General features: G+C 46.9%; 1 protein-coding gene across 1 annotated transcript; it reads right to left on the bottom strand.

The window, feature by feature from the left end:
* Positions 1-14,303: 14,303 nt before the first annotated feature.
* LOC123989596 (small cysteine and glycine repeat-containing protein 2-like) lies at positions 14,304-14,699 on the bottom strand. The gene is made up of 2 exons (XM_046290721.1): positions 14,530-14,699; positions 14,304-14,430 (listed from the first exon to the last, which is right to left on the bottom strand). The coding sequence occupies exons 1-2, from the start codon at positions 14,697-14,699 to the stop codon at positions 14,304-14,306; spliced, it is 297 nt and encodes a 98-aa protein (XP_046146677.1).
* Positions 14,700-17,500: the final 2,801 nt, after the last annotated feature.

The raw sequence follows: 17,500 nt of genomic DNA on the forward strand, positions 1-17,500 counted from the left end.
GGGTGGGAGAGGGAGGAGAGGAGAGGAGAGGAGAGGAGAGGAGAGGGAGAGGGGAGAGGAGAGGAGAGGAGAGGAGAGAGAGGAGAGAAACAGACGAGGAGAGGAGAGAGAGGAGGGAGAGAAACAGAAGAGGAGAGGAGAGGAGAGAGGAGGGAGAGAGAAACAGGAGAGGAGAGGAGAGAGGAGAGGAGAGGAGAGGAGAGGAGAGGAGAGAGAGGAGAGGAGAGGAGAGAGGAGAGGAGAGAGGAGAGGAGAGGAGAGGAGAGGAGAGGAGAGGAGAGGAGAGGAACAGAAGAGGGAGAGGAGAGAAACAGAAGAGGAGAGGAGAGGAGAGGAGAGAAACAGAAGAGGAGAGGAGAGGAGAGGAGAGGAGAGGAGAGAGGAGAGGAGAGGAGAGGAGAGGAGAGGGAGAGGAGAGGAGAGGAGAGGAGAGGAGAGGAGAGGAGAGGAACAGAAGAGGAGAGGAGAGGAGAGAAACAGAAGAGGAGAGGAGAGGAGAGGAGAGAAACAGAAGAGGGAGAGGAGAGGAGAGGAGAGAAAGAGGAGAGGAGAGAGGAGGAGAGGAGAGGAGAGGAGAGGAGAGGAGAGGAGAGGAGAGGAGAGGAGAGGAGAGGAGAGGAGAGGAGAGGAGAGGAACAGAAGAGGAGAGGAGAGAAACAGAAGAGGAGAGGAGAGAGAGGAGAGGAGAGGAGAGGAGAGAAACAGAAGAGGAGAGGAGAGGAGAGGAGAGAAACAGAAGAGGAGAGGAGAGGAGAGGAGAGGAGAGGAGAGGAGAGGAGAGGAGAGGAGAGGAGAGGAGAGGAGAGGAGAGGAGAGGAGAGGAGAGGAGAGGAGAGGAGAGGAGAGGAGAGGAGAGGAGAGGAGAGGAGAGGACCCGACAGATAGATAGATAGATAGATAGATAGATAGATAGATAGATAGATAGATAGATAGATAGATAGATAGATAGATAGATAGATAGATAGATAGATAGATAGATAAGGGGAATGGAGATTGAAAAGAGAGAGTGAGACAGAGGGAGGGATAAACGGAGGGAAATGGTGAATGGAGAGGGAGAATGAAGAATGGGCCAGTTAGATATGTCTGGTGAGCGATCTGTTATTACAGTGAGACAAACAGCTTCTCTTATAGAGAAATACAGACACTCATCAATTTAGATCGACAAGGATCCAGACATACCTCACCCTCTCTCTCTCTCTCTCTCTCTCTCTCTCTCTCTCTCTCTCTCTCTCTCTCTCTCTGTCTCTCTCCATTTATCACTCAGGGGATGCAGCCGTTCCTCCTGGGGTATCATGGGTAATCTTGCGTGGTGGGAAACGTGGCCACAGTGTGCGGGTGGTGGTGGGACCTTCTGTTATTTACTGCTCACTTAGTCCCCTCTGCACCCTGACACACACACACACACACAAACCGACACACACACACACACCGACACACACACACACACACACACACCGACACACACAATTTATGAGGACAATCCTCAGACCCTCCACGCTCTACTGGAGCACTGGCTGATGGATGGAGAGAGAATGAGGGAAAGAGAGACAGGGAGAGAGACAAGGAAAGAGACAAGGAAAGAGAGGGAGATACAAGGAAAGAGAGGGAGAGAGAAAATGAAAGAGAGGGAGAGAGAGGGAGAAACAGGGAGAGAGAGTGAGAGACAGGGAGAGAGAGAATGAGACAGGGAGAGAGAGAAGGAGACAGGGAGAGGGAGTGAGACAGAGGGAGAGACCGGGAGAGAGACAGGGAAAGAGAGAAGGAAAGAGACATGGAAAGAGAGGGGGAGAGACAGGGAGAGATAGAAGGAAAGAGACAAGGAAAGCGAGGTAGAGAGAGGGAGAAACAGACAGAGAGAGTGAGAGAGAGAAGGAAAGAGACATGGAAAGAGAGGGGGAGAGACAGGGAGAGAGAGAAGGAGACAGGGAGAAAGACAGAGAGTGAGACAGGGAGAGTGATGGAGAGATAGGGAGCAGCAGGGAGAGAGAGTGAGAGACATGGAGAGAGAGGGAGAGAGACAGGGATAGAGACAAGGAAAGAGACAAGGAAAGCAAGGGAGAGAGAGGGAGAGACAGGGAGAGAGAGGGAGAGAGGGAAGGAAAGAGACATGGAAAGAGAGGGAGAGAGACAGGGATATAGACAAGGAAAGAGACAAGGAAAGCAAGGGAGAGATAGGGAGAGACAGGGAGAGAGAGGGAGAGAGAGAAGGAAAGAGACATGGAAAGAGAGGGGGAGAGACAGGGAGAGTGAGTGAGAGACAGGGAGAGAGAGAAGGAGACAGGGAGAGGGAGAAAGACAGAGAGTGAGACAGGGAGAGTGAGGGAGAGATAGGGAGCAGCAGGGAGAGAGAGTGAGCGACATGGAGAGAGAGAAGGAGACAGGGAGAGGGAGAGAGACAGAGGGCGAGACAGGGAGAGAGACAGGGAAAGAGAGGGAGAGAGACAGGGAGAGAGACAAGGAAAGAGACAATGAAAGAGAGTGAGAGAGAGGGAGAAACAGGGAGAGAGAGTGAGAGACAGGGAGAGAGAGAAGGAGACAGGGAGAGGGAGAGAGACAGAGGGAGAGACAGGGAGAGAGACGGGAAAAGATAGAAGGAAAGATACAAGGAAAGAGAGGGAGAGAGAGGGAGAAACAGGGAGAGAGAGTGAGAGACATGGAGAGAGAGAATGAGACAGGGAGAGGGAGAGAGAATGAGGGAGAGACAGGGAGAGAGACAGGGAAAGAGAGGGAGAGAGACAGGGAGAGAGGCAGGGAGAGAGACAAGGAAAGAGAAAGGAAAGAGAGGGAGAGAGAGAGAGGGAGAGAGAGAGAAGGAAAGATCAAAATCAAATCAAATCAAATCAAATTTTATTTGTCACATACACATGGTTAGCAGATGTTAATGCGAGTGTAGCGAAATGCTTGTGCTTCTAGTTCCGACAATGCAGTGATAACCAACAAGTAATCTAACTACCAATTCCAAAACTACTGTCTTATACACAGTGTAAGGGGATAAGGAACATGTACATAAGGATATATGAATGAGTGATGGTACAGAGCAGCATACAGTAGATGGTATCGAGTACAGTATATACATATGAGATGAGTGTGTAGACAAAGTAAACAAAGTGGCATAGTTAAAGTGGCTAGTGATACATGTGTTACATAAGGATGCAGTCGATGTTGTAGAGTACAGTATATACATATGCATATGAGATGAATAATGTAGGGTAAGTAACATTATATAAGGTAGCATTGTTTAAAGTGGCTAGTGATATATTTACATCATTTCCATCAATTCCCATTATTAAAATGGCTGGAGTTGGGTCAGTGTCAATGACAGTGTGTTGGCAGCAGCCACTCAATGTTAGTGGTGGCTATTTAACAGTCTGATGGCCTTGAGATAGAAGCTGTTTTTCAGTCTCTCGGTCCCAGCTTTGATGCACCTGTACTGACCTCGCCTTCTGGATGATAGCGGGGTGAACAGGCAGTGGTTCGGGTGGTTGATGTCCTTGATGATCTTTATGGCCTTCCTGTAACAACGGGTGGTGTAGGTGTCCTGGAGGGCAGGTAGTTTGCCCCCGGTGATGCGTTGTGCAGTCCTCACTACCCTCTGGAGAGCCTTACGGTTGAGGGCGGAGCAGTTGCCGTACCAGGCGGTGATACAGCCCGCCAGGATGCTCTCGATTGTGCATCTGTAAAAGTTTGTGAGTGCTTTTGGTGACAAGCCGAATTTCTTCAGCCTCCTGAGGTTGAATAGGCGCTGCTGCGCCTTCTTCACGACGCTGTCAGTGTGAGTGGACCAATTCAGTTTGTCTGTGATGTGTATGCCGAGGAACTTAAAACTAGCTACCCTCTCCACTACTGTTCCATCGATGTGGATAGGGGTGTTCCCTCTGCTGTTTCCTGAAGTCCACAATCATCTCCTTAGTTTTGTTGACGTTGAGTGTGAGGTTATTTTCCTGACACCACACTCCAAGGGCCCTCACCTCCTCCCTGTAGGCCGTCTCGTCGTTGTTGGTAATCAAGCCTACCACTGTTGTGTCGTCCGCAAACTTGATGATTGAGTTGGAGGCGTGCGTGGCCACGCAGTCGTGGGTGAACAGGGAGTACAGGAGAGGGCTCAGAACGCACCCTTGTGGGGCCCCTGTGTTGAGGATCAGCGGGGAGGAGATGTTGTTGCCTACCCTCACCACCTGGGGGCGGCCCGTCAGGAAGTCCAGTACCCAGTTGCACAGGGCGGGGTCGAGACCCAGGGTCTCGAGCTTGATGACGAGCTTGGAGGGTACTATGGTGTTGAATGCCGAGCTGTAGTCGATGAACAGCATTCTCACATAGGTATTCCTCTTGTCCAAGTGGGTTAGGGCAGTGTGCAGTGTGGTTGAGATTGCATCGTCTGTGGACCTATTTGGGCGGTAAGCAAATTGGAGTGGGTCTAGGGTGTCAGGTAGGGTGGAGGTGATATGGTCCTTGACTAGTCTCTCAAAGCACTTCATGATGACGGAAGTGAGTGCTACGGGGCGGTAGTCGTTTAGCTCAGTTACCTTAGCTTTCTTGGGAACAGGAACAATGGTGGCCCTCTTGAAGCATGTGGGAACAGCAGACTGGTATAGGGATTGATTGAATATGTCCGTAAACACACCGGCCAGCTGGTCTGCGCATGCTCGGAGGGCGCGGCTGGGGATGCCGTCTGGGCCTGCAGCCTTGCGAGGGTTAACACGTTTAAATGTCTTACTCACCTCGGCTGCAGTGAAGGAGAGACTGCATGTTTCCGTTGCAGGCCGTGTCAGTGGCACTGTATTGTCCTCAAAGCGGGCAAAAAAGAAGATACAACGAAAGAGAGGGAGAGACAGGGAGCGAGACAGGGAGAGGGAGAGAGACAGAGAGAGAGAGAGAGAGAGACAGAGGGAAAAGGGGAAATGGGTAATAGGAAGATGCTGGGGTATTGGGTTTTGTACCAGGATCCCCATTAGATGTTGTGACAGCCGCAGCTCCTCTTCCTGGTGTCCATCGCACGTTTGAGGGAAAAATCACTCACATTCTATCAGCAACCCAACCTCCAAATAAAAATAATAATATAAGTCTACCCTTGACCTTTAAATTACACCACGAGTTGCTGTATCTCAGCTGTCAGTCAAACTCTGCCAAAGTGAAACTAAAAATTAAGTTTATGCATTAAACCCCTAGACACCCTGTTTCAGAGGGGCGTCACTACAGACCCTGGTTCAGAGGGGCGTCACTACAGATCCTGGTTCAGAGGGGCGTCACTACAGACCCTGGTTCAGATGGGCGTCTGAGGTACTGCATCTCAGTGCTAGGGGTGTCACTACAGATCCTGGTTCAGATGGGCGTCTGAGGTACTGCACCTCAGTGCTAGAGGTGTCACTACAGACCCTGGTTCAGATAGGCGTCTGAGGTACTGCATCTCAGTGCTCGAGGTGTCACTACAGGACCTGGCTCGAATCCAGCCTATATCAAATCCGGCCGTGATTGGGGGGCCCATAGGGCGGCGCACAATTGGTCCAGCGTCGTCCGGGTTTGGCCGGGTGGTAGGCCAGGTGGTAGGCCGGGTGTAGGCCGTCATTGTAAATAAGAATGTGTTCTTAAATGACCCTCTTAGTTATATAAAGGTTCAGTAATTACACAGAGCCGAATAGACGTGATGTCACCCTGTGGATATCATAATAAATACTATCCGTTGACTGCAGAGTCCCAATCGACCGGCATCTGCCGATGTTGCACTTCCTCGTCCGGGGTGAAAGGTGACAGAACGGTGTTTTGTCATGAGACATCTAGGAAAGTCAGGACACTCACATAAACGCCCGAGTGTCCGAACAGTTATGAGACATCTAGGAAAGTCAGGACACTCACATAAACGCCTGAGTGTCCGAACAGTTATGAGACATCTAGGAAAGTCACATAAACGCACATAAAGAAAGTCACATAAACGCCTGAGTGTCCAAACAGTTCGGGAAAACAAAGCAATGATGAGACTCTCACAAACACGATGGTGTCCCCCGTTTTGATCTATGACCCCACACACACACACACACACACACACACACACACACACACACACACACACACACACACACACACACACACACACACACACACACACACACACACACACACACACACACACACACACACACACACACACACACACGCGTGTCAGGATCTGCTAACTTCTGTCCGTAACATCCAAACAGTTTGGGATAAACACTAATATGACCCCTACGTGGAAAGGTGAGATTCTCAGGAACACGTACATGACGGTAGCTTTGCTCTGGGACGCCGACTGGCGTACAACCACCGATACAACCACCGATACAACCACCTATATAACCACCGATACAACCACCTATACAACCACCTATACACCCACCGTGGTTCTGTAGCTCAGTTGGTAGAGCATGGTAGAGCATGGCGCTTGTAACGCCAGGGTAGTGGGTTCGATTCCCGGGACCACCCATACGTAGAATGTATGCACACATGACTGTAAGTCGCTTTGGATAAAAGCGTCTGCTAAATGGCATATTATTATTATTTATTATTATTGATACAACCACCTATACAACCACCTATACAACCACCGCGACAAAAAACTTAGAAATAAAAACATAACTCATGCCTTACCTTTGACGAGCTTCTTCTGTTGGCACTCCAATATGTCCCATAAACATCTCAAATGGTCCTTTTGTTCGATTAATTCCGTCCATATATATCCAAAATATCAATTTATTTGGCGCGTTTGATCCAGAAAAACACTGGTTCCAACTTGCACAATGTGACAAAATATCTCAAAAGTTACCTGTAAACAAAACATTTCAAACTACTTTTGTAATTCAACTTTACGTATTTTTTAAAAGTAAATAATCGACAAAATTGAAAACGGTATGATCTGTGTTCAATACAGGAGGAAAACAAACTGTAGCTAGCTTTCTGGTCACGCCCCTCTATCTCACAGTACACATGAAGTGACCCTCGTTTTGAGGGCCACTTCTTCATTACACAAAGGAAAAATCTCAACCATTTTCTAAAGACTGGTGACATCCAGTGGAAGCGGTAGGAACTGCAAGAAGGTCCCTTAGAAATCTGGATACCCAATGAATATCTCATTGAAAAGAGAGTGAGCTCAAAAAAAAAGATTCTGAATAGTTTGTCCTCCTGGTTTCGCCTGCTACATAAGTTCTGTTATACTCACAGACATGATTCAAAGAGTTTTAGAAACTTCAGAGTGTTTTCTATCCAAATATACTAACAATATGCATATCTTATCTTCTGGGGATGAGTAGGAGGCAGTTGAATTTGGGCATGCTTTTCATCAAAATTCCACATGCTGCCCCCTATCCTAGAGAAGTGTTTTGGGGTACACAAGGGAAAATAAATAAGCATAAATATGGGTTGTATTTACAATGGTGTTTGTTCTTCACTGGTTGCCCTTTTCTTGTGGCAACAGGTCACAAATCTTGCTGCTGTGATGGCACACTGTGTAATTTCCCCCAGTAAATATGGGAGTTTTTCAAAATTGGATATGTTTTCGAATTCTTTGTGGATCTGTGTAATCTGAGGGAAATATGTCTCTCTAAAATGGTTATACATTGGACAGGAGGTTAGGAAGTGCAGCTCAGTTTCCACCTCATTTTGAGGGCAGTGTGCACATAGCCTGTATTCTCTTGAGAGCCATGTCTGCCTATAGCAGCCTTTCTCAATAGCAAGGCAATGCTCACTGAGTGTGTATATAGTCAAAGCTTTCCTTAAGTTTGGGTCAGTCACAGTGGACAGGTATTCTACCACTGTTTACTCTCTGTTTAGGGCCAAATAGCATTCTAGTTTGCTCTGTTTTTTCGTTAATTCTTTCCAATGTGTCAAGTAATTTTATTTTTATTTTCTTATGATTTGGTTGGGTCTAATTGTGCTGATGTCCTGGGGCTCTGTAGGGTGTGTTTGTGTTTGTGAACAGAGCCCCAGGACCAGCTTGCTTAGGGGACTCTTTTCCAGGTTCATCTCTCTGTAGGTGATGGCTTTGTTATGGAAGGTTTGGGAATCGCTTCCTTTTAGGTGGTTATAGAATTGAATGGCTCTTTTCTGGATTTTGATAATTAGTGGGTATCGGCCTAATTCTGCTCTGCATACATTATTTGGTGTTCTACGTTGTACACGGAGGATATTTTTGCAGAATTCTGCGTGCAGAGTCTCAATTTGGTGTTGGTCCCATTTTGTGAAGTCTTGGTTGGTGAGCGGACCCCAGACCTCAGAACCATAGAGGGAAATGGGCTCTATGACTGATTCAAGTATTTTTAGCCAAATCCTCCTAATTGGTATGTTGAAATCTATTTTCCTTTTGATGGCATAGAATGCCCTTCTTGCCTTGTCTCTCAGATCGTTCACAGCTTTGTGGAAGTTACCTGTGGCGCTGATGTTTAGGCCAAGGTATGTATAGTTTTTTGTGTCATCTAGGGCAACAGTGTCTAGATGGTATTTGTATTTGTGGTCCTGGTGACTGGACCTTTTTTGGAACACCATTATTTTGGTCTTACTGAGATTTACTGTCAGGGCCCAGGTCTGACAGAATCTGTGCATAAGGTCTAGGTGCTGCTGTAGGCCCTCCTTTGTTGGTGACAGAAGCACCAGATCATCAGCAAACAGCAGACATTTGACTTCGGATTCTAGTAGGGTGAGGCCAAATTCTAGTAGGGTCATGCCAAATTGAGTCGAAGGCTTTTTTGAAATCAACAAAGCATGAGAAGACTTTGCCTTTGTTTTGGTTTGTTTGGTTGTCAATTAGGGTGTGCATGGTGAATACATGGTCTGTTGTACGGTAATTTGGTAAAAAGCCAATTTGACGTTTGCTCAGTACATTGTTTTCATTGAGGAAATGTACGAGTCTGCTGTTAATGACTCTCTCTCTCTGTCTCTCTCTCTCTCTCTCTCTCTGTCTCTCTCTCTCTCTCTCTCTCTCTCTCTCTCTCTCTCTCTGTCTCTCTCTCTGTCTCTCTCTCTCTCTCTCTCTCTCTCTCTCTCTCTCTGTCTCTCTCTGTCTCTCTCTCTCTCTCTCTCTCTCTCTCTCTCTCTCTCTCTCTCTCTCTCTCTCTCTCTCTCTCTCTCTCTCTCTCTCTGTCTCTCTCTCTCTCTCTCTCTCTCTCTGTCTCTCTCTGTCTCTCTCTCTCTCTCTCTCTCTGTCTCTCTGTCTCTCTGTCTCTCTCTCTCTCTGTCTCTCTCTCTCTCTCTCTCTCTGTCTCTCTCTCTCTCTCTCTCTCTCTCTCTCTCTCTCTCTCTCTCTCTCTCTCTCTCTCTCTCTCTCTCTGTCTGTCTCTCTCTCTGTCTCTCTCTCTCTCTCTCTCTCTCTCTCTCTCTCTCTCTCTCTCTCTCTCTCTCTCTCTCTCTCTCTGTCTCTCTCTCTCTCTCTCTCTCTCTCTCTCTCTCTCTCTCTCTCTCTCTCTCTCTCTATCTCTCTCTCTGTGTATATACTGTATATACAATGTTCTATTTGCCTCTATCTCTCCTTCTCTCCATTTTACCGCCGTGGCAAACTTAAGTCTTCGATCAAATCCATTACGATAATCACCAGAGAGTCCATTTTCCTAAAGAAGTGACACAGTGCGATTAATACCCCCTACTAATGTTTACTTTATATTCTGTAAATCAATAACACAGTCATTGTATTCCACACTTCACATTTACGACAGGCTCTCCTCCCATCTCATCTCCCCTCCTCTTCTCTCCTCCCATCTCCTCTCCTCTCCTCTCATCTCCTCCCATCTCCACTCCTCTCTTTTCCTCTCTTCTCCTCTCTCCTCCTCTCCTGTCCCCTCCTCCCTGAGTTATATTGTGTTGCTGCTATCTGGAGTTGTTCTGTCCTCACTGATGCTGCTATCTGTTCTTTGTTCTCTATAAACTTTCCTTCAGGGACAGCGAGACAGAAGCCAACACAACACATGTATTTTTTTGTCTGTTCTACACAGTCTGGTGTGAAGCAAAAATACAGGGAAGAGGAGGATGGAAGAGAGGAGAGGAAAAAGAGAGAGGGATGAGAGGAGGAATGGAATAGAAGAAAGGAAATGGAGAGAGGGATGAGAGGAAGAATGGAAGAGAGGAGAGGAAACGGAGAGAGGGATGTGAGGAAGATGGGAACAGAGGGATGAGAGGAGGAATGGAAGAGAGGAGAGGAAACAGAGAGAGGGATGAGAGTTGGAGATCAAGGGTGGAAGAAGAGACAGGCTTGAGGGAAGAGACAGGCTTGAGGGAGGGAGGGAGGGAGGGAGGGAGGGAGGGAGGGAGGGAGGGAGGGAGGGAGGGAGGGGAGGGAGGGAGGGAGGGAGGGAGGGAGGGAGGGAGGGAGGGAGGGAGGGAGGGAGGCTGAATGGTGGAGGAAACAAATAGAGGTGGAGGGTTTGACTGCATTTATTTCACATTTATGTCCCACCTATCATCCCTCTCTCTCGTTCTCTCTCTCTTGTTCTCTCTCTCTCGTTCTCTCTCTCTCTGTCTCTGTCTCTCTCTCGTTCTCTCTCTGTCTCTGTCTCTCTCTCGTTCTCTCTCTCCCTCGTTCTCTCTCTGTCTCTGTCTCTCTCTCGTTCTCTCTCTCGTTCTCTCTCTCTTGTTCTCTCTCTCTCGTTCTCTCTCTCTCTGTCTCTGTCTCTCTCTCGTTCTCTCTCTCGTTCTCTCTCTCTTGTTCTCTCTCTCTCGTTCTCTCTCTCTCTCTCGTTCTCTCTCATTCTTAAATCAAGAGTTTGTCTGTTCTGCAATGCTCAGGAAAATGTAATTTATCTGAACCAACGGTGTGCATTTTGTTTTCAGTGTACAGTCTGTACTGGTATGGTCTGTGTTTTCAGTGTACAGTCTGTACTGGTATGGTCTGTGGTTTCAGAGTATAGTCTGAATTTGCTCATGTTATTCTTACACAGTCCACACTAACTTCAATAACACAGAACATATGAAGGGACTATCTTTTCTCTCCATCTCTCCACTATCTTCACAGGTATATCAGCTCACCTCTAGGATCAGGTTTGGAGCATGTCATCAGTCATTCCGTTATGCAATACAACTAGGGAACACTTTGGGGTTTGGCGCGGCAGGTAGCCTAGTGGTTAGAGTGTAGGGACGGCAGGTAGCCTAGTGGTTAGAGTGTAGGGACGGTAGGTAGCCTAGTGGTTAGAGTGTAGGGATGGCAGGTAGCCTAGTGGTTAGAGTGTGGGGACGGCAGGTAGCCTAGTGGTTAGAGCGTTGGGACAGTAACTGAAAGGTTGCTAGATCTAATCCCCGAGCTGACAAGGTAAAAATCTGTCGTTCTGCCCCTGAACAAGCCGGTTGACCCACTGTTCCATGGTAGGCTGACATTGTAAATGAGGATTTTGGTCTGAACTGATTTGCCTAGTTAAATGAAGGTTAAAAAATAGAGATATATTTATATACAGTGAGGGGAAAAAGTATTTGATCCCCTGCTGATTTTGTATATTTTCCCACTGACAAAGAAATGATCAGTCTATAATTTTAATGGTTTATTTGAACAGTGAGAGACAGAAAAACAACAACAAAAATGCAGAAAATGCATTTCTGGCTCCCACGTGTCTTTTATACAGGTAACGAGCTGAGATTAGGAGCACACTCTTAAAGGGAGTGCTCCTAATCTCAATTTGTTACCTCTATAAAAGACACCTGTCCACAGAAGCAATCAATCAATCAGATTCCAAACTCTCCACCATGGCCAAGACCAAAGAGCTCTCCAAGGATGTCAGGGACAAGATTGTAGACCTACACAAGGCTGGAATGGGCTACAAGACCATCGCCAAGCAGCTTGGTGTGAAGGTGACAACAGTTGGTGCGATTATTCGCAAATGGAAGAAACACAAAAAAACTGTCAATCTCCCTCGGCCTGGGGCTCCATGCTAGATCTCACCTTGTGGAGTTGCAATGATCATGAGAAAGGTGAGGAATCAGCCCAGAAATACACGGAAGGATCTTGTCAATGATCTCAAGGCATGTGACTGATTGATGTATTTGAAAGACAGTAGAGCAGGGCTGGCCAACCCTCTTTCTGGAGATCTACCGTCCTGTGGGTTATCAGTCCAGCCCTCTTCCTGGAGATCTACCGTCCTGTGGGATTTCAGTCGAACCCTCTCCCTGGAGATCTACTGTCCTGTAGGTTATCAGTCCAACCCTCTTCCTGGAGATATCCGTCCTGTGGGTCTTCAATCCCAACCCTCTTCCTGGAGATCTACTGTCCAGTGGGTTTTCAGTCCAACCCTCTTCCCGAAGATCTACCGTCCTGTGGGTTTTCAGTCCAACCCTAATTTAACACACCTGATTCTACTAATTAGCTGCTCAACAAGACCATTACTAGCTGAATCAGATATGCTAAATTAAGGTTGGGATGAAGACGAGGACGGTAGATCTCCAGGAAGAGGGTTGGACTGATAACCCACAGGACGGTAGATCTCCAGGAAGAGGGTTGGACTGATAACCCACAGGACGGTAGATCTCCAGGAAGAGGGTTGGACTGATAACCCACAGGACGGTAGATCTCCAGGAAGAGGGTTGGACTGATAACCCACAGGACGGTAGATCTCCAGGAAGAGGGTTGGACTGATAACCCACAGGACGGTAGATCTCCAGGAAGAGGTTTGGACTGATAACCCACAGGACGGTAGATCTCCAGGAAGAGGGTTGGACTGATAACCCACAGGACGGTAGATCTCCAGGAAGAGGGTTGGGCAGCCCTGCAGTAGAGCATGTTATGGGAATTATATTAAATCGACAGGTTAAGGTTGGACACTTAGTGCTTGCAGAATTCCTACTTTTGTGATTCACTGACTATTCCCAGTAAGTCTAATAGTGCCCTATTGGCCCTGGACAAAAGTAGTGCACTACACAGGGAATAGGGTCTCATTTGGGATTCACTGACTATTCCCAGTAAGTCTAATAGTACCCTATTGGCCCTGGACAAAAGTAGTGCACTACACAGGGAATAGGGTCTCATTTGGGATTCACTGACTATTCCCAGTAAGTCTAATAGTGCCCTATTAGCCCTGGACAAAAGTAGTGCACTACACAGGGAATAGGGTCTCATTTGGGATTCACTTATGTTACGTGAATTTCATCCCATTGATAGGTTTCACACTGCGATGCTTTAATGCAGTAGACTTCCATGTTTTCTTATGTTCAAAGTCTCACCTGGCTAGGGTAGTTTCCTCCCATCTTAACTAGTTCTAAATGTTGACCGCGATAAGAAATGAGATGAATAGCTTCAACATGGAATATTCCAGCTGTGTGCCTAGATGCTCCTTCTTAAAATAGACCCCATCGCCTGGTGAAATACACTGTGTATTGTAGGGTACATGTCTAGACATTTGGGGAGGTAGATGTTGAGTTGTAGGTTTACATGCCATTTGTGATAGATTTTGTACAATTTGAAGAGACCTATTGGGGTCCACACACCTATAGCCCTGTTACGAGGCCCTGTTACAAGGCCCTGTTACAAGGCCCTGTTACGAGGCCCTGTTACAAGGCCCTGTTATAAGGCCCTGTTACACGGCCCTGTTACACGGCCCTGTTACAAGGCCCTGTTACAAGGCCCTGTTACAAGGCCCTGTTACTAGGTCCCGTTACAAGGCCCTGTTACACTGCCCTGTTACAAGGCCCTGTTACAAGGCCCTGTTACAAGGCCCTGTTACAAGGCCCTGTTACAAGGCCCTGTTACAAGGCCCTGTTACACGGTCCTGTTACAAGGCCCTGTTACAAGGCCCTGTTACAAGGCCTAGGGAGGGTTAGTAGAGATAATAACATTTGAAGAGAGATCACACCAACACAAATATGGATTCAGGTTATGATGCAGCTTATACATGGTCTAAGTAGTGATTCAAATTTCTAGACACATTCCAGATGTTGTATTTGAACAAATATTGATGTATGAACCTCTAAGGAGGTTGACACGGTGGTGAAGGAGATATTTCCTATTTTCGTCTTGACAGGATACGATATGTATAGATTTATATAGAAGCGCTATAGGCTACAGATCGCAGTTGGGATTGATCAGGTTTTTAATAGTTTGACGTCTAAACCGTTTTTTTTTTTATTATTGATCTGTTCAGTGCCCTGCATGAGGAGTCAGTCTGGAGTGTATTGATTGTGGTGGTGTTGTGATATGGAGTGGTGTGTGTGTGTCTGTGTGTGTCATACACTCCCTCACATGGATTTAAAAGTAATGGACTGCAGTGAGGAATATGGTGGAAACTCCCTCCTATACAGCCATCCTTACACCCATCCTCACCCATCCTTACACCCATCCTCACCCATCCTTACACCCATCCTTACACCCATCCTCACCCATCCTTACACCCATCCTTACACCCATCCTTACACCCATCCTTACACCCATCCTTACAGCCATCCTTACAGCCATCCTTACACCCATCCTTACACCCATCCTCACCCATCCTCACACCCATCCTACACCCATCCTTACACCATCATCCTTACACCCCTTACACCCATCCTTACAGCCATCCTTACAGCCATCCTTACACCCATCCTTACACCCATCCTCACCCATCCTTACACCCATCCTTACACCCATCCTTACACCCATCCTTACACCCATCCTTACACCCATCCTTACACCCATCCTTACACCCATCCTTACACCCATCCTTACACCCATCCTTACACCCATCCTTACACCCATCCTTACACCCATCCTTACACCCATCCTCACCCATCCTTACACCCATCCTTACACCCATCCTTACACCCATCCTCACCCATCCTTACACCCATCCTTACAGCCATCCTTACACCCATCCTTACACCCATCCTTACACCCATCCCATCCTTACACCCATCCTTACAGCCATCCTTACAATCCCATCCTTACAGCCATCCTTACACCCATCCTTACACCCACAGCCATCCTTACACCCATACACCCATCCTTACAGCCATCCTTACACCCATCCTTACAGCCATCCTTACAGCCATCCTTACAACCATCCTTACAGCCATCCTTACACCCATCCTTACAGCCATCCTTACACCCATCCTTACACCCATCCTTACACCCATCCTTACACCCATCCTCACCCATCCTTACACATCCTTACACCCATCCTTACACCCATCCTTACACCCATCCTTACACCCATCCTCACCCATCCTTACAGCCATCCTTACACCCATCCTTACACCCATCCTTACACCCATCCTCACCCATCCTTACACCCATCCTTACAGCCATCCTTACACCCATCCTTACACCCATCCTTACAGCCATCCTTACACCCATCCTTACACCCATCCTTACAGCCATCCTTACACCCATCCTTACAGCCATCCTTACAGCCATCCTTACAACCATCCTTACACCCATCCTTACAGCCATCCTTACACCATCCTTACACCCATCCTTACAGCCATCCTTACACCCATCCTTACAGCCATCCTTACACCCATCCTTACAGCCATCCTTACACCCATCCTTACACCCATCCTTACAGCCATCCTTACAGCCATCCTTACACCCATCCTTACACCCATCCTTACAGCCATCCTTACCCATCCTTACACCCATCCTTACACCCATCCTTACACCCATCCTTACAGCCATCCTTACAGCCATCCTTACACCCATCCTTACAGCCATCCTTACAGCCATCCTTACACCCATCCTTACAGCCATCCTTACACCCATCCTTACACCCATCCTTACACCCATCCTTACAGCCATCCTTACACCCATCCTTACAGCCATCCTTACACCCATCCTTACAGCCATCCTTACACCCATCCTTACACCCATCCTTACAGCCATCCTTACAGCCATCCTTACACCCATCCTTACAGCCATCCTTACACCCATCCTTACAGCCATCCTTACAGCCATCATTACACCCATCCTTACAGCCATCCTTACAGCCATCATTACAGCCATCCTTACAGCCATCCAGTGTTTTTAGATGGGAGTGTACAAGTGGAAACCTCTGGGGTTATTTTGCCTTTATTTAACCAAGAAAGTATTTCGATAACACCTTCTCTTGTACAATACGACCTGACCAAGATCAGGTTGTTACTGTAGGTGAAGATAATAATAGATAAGATAATAATGTATAACCAAATCAGCCCTGGCTACATTTGCGACTAGATTTAAAGGCCCAGTGTAGTCAGAATCAGGATTTTCCCTGTTTTTCTTCTGTATATTTCCACACTATGAGGATGGAATATTACTGTGAAATTGTGAAAATTAGGATAATGCCTTTTTTAGTGTAATAGGTGTTTGAAAAGATGTCAGCCTGTTTTGGTGGGGTGGAGTTCTAACCTTCCATGGTGACATCACCAGGTCGTAATATTATTAATAGACCAATCAGAGGGCCTCCCGGGTGGCGCAGTGGTTAAGGGAGCTGTACTGCAGCGCCAGCTGTGCCACCAGAGACCCTGGGTTCGCAATCATTGCCAACCATCAGCATGGTCAACACATCCATTATCTCAGCCAATCATTGCCAACCATCAGCATGGTCAACACATCCATTATCTCAGCCAATCATTGCCAACCATCAGCATGGTCAACACATCCATTATCTCAGCCAATCATTGCCAACCATCAGCATGGTCAACACATCCATTATCTCAGCCAATCATTGCCAACCGTCAGCATGGTCAACACATCCATTATCTCAGCCAATCATGGTTAACCAGGAAGGATCCTGGCTTTCTCCGTTTGAACCTTAAAGTCAATTCTCCTGGGAGAAAGGAGGATCATAATAAGGATCCCATAGAAGTTAGTAATTAAGACATATGAAAGTTCACATTTTCAAGAATGCATTTATGCAAAAACATATATATTATACACAGCTCAAAAAAATAAAGGGAACACTTAATTAAACAACACAATGTAACTCCAAGTCAATCACACTTCTGTGAAATCAAACTGGGGGATAAAATCTTCCCAGCTCTGCAGATTTCGCTGTGAGGAGGCAGAGTCATTACATCATTTATTTTGAACATTTTCCATATTTAGCTCGTTTTTGGTCACAGGTTCAGGAATAGCTGAAGAACTGCAACATTTACCCAGAACAAACGCCGTAGCAATACTGGGTGATTTGAAAAGTCATAGTCAATCAATCAATAATATAATAATTATTTTAGCAAAAATGTTTATCTTTAATTTACAATCTGTAGAAGCTATGAGAATAGAAAGGTTCAGTACTTTTGTAAAGCATCACAGCACAGTTGAAAAATATATGGCAAATAGAAATCCAATATGGATGATGTTGAGAGATAAATGGGAGAGGTTGAATGGAGCTGAAGGGACTGGATGGTGTTGAGAGAGAGATGGGAGGTTGTTGAATGGAGCTGAAGGGACTGGATGATGTTGAGAGATAGATGGGAGAGGTTGAATGGAGCTGAAGGGACTGGATGGTGTTGAGAGATAGATGGGAGAGGTTGAATGGAGCTGAAGGGACTGGATGGTGTTAAGAGATAGATGGGAGGGGTTGAATGGAGCTGAAGGGACTGGATGGTGTTGAGA

The sequence above is a fragment of the Oncorhynchus gorbuscha genome, linkage group LG11 (assembly GCF_021184085.1).
Source record: "Oncorhynchus gorbuscha isolate QuinsamMale2020 ecotype Even-year linkage group LG11, OgorEven_v1.0, whole genome shotgun sequence".
Taxonomy (NCBI): Eukaryota; Metazoa; Chordata; class Actinopteri; order Salmoniformes; family Salmonidae; genus Oncorhynchus; species Oncorhynchus gorbuscha.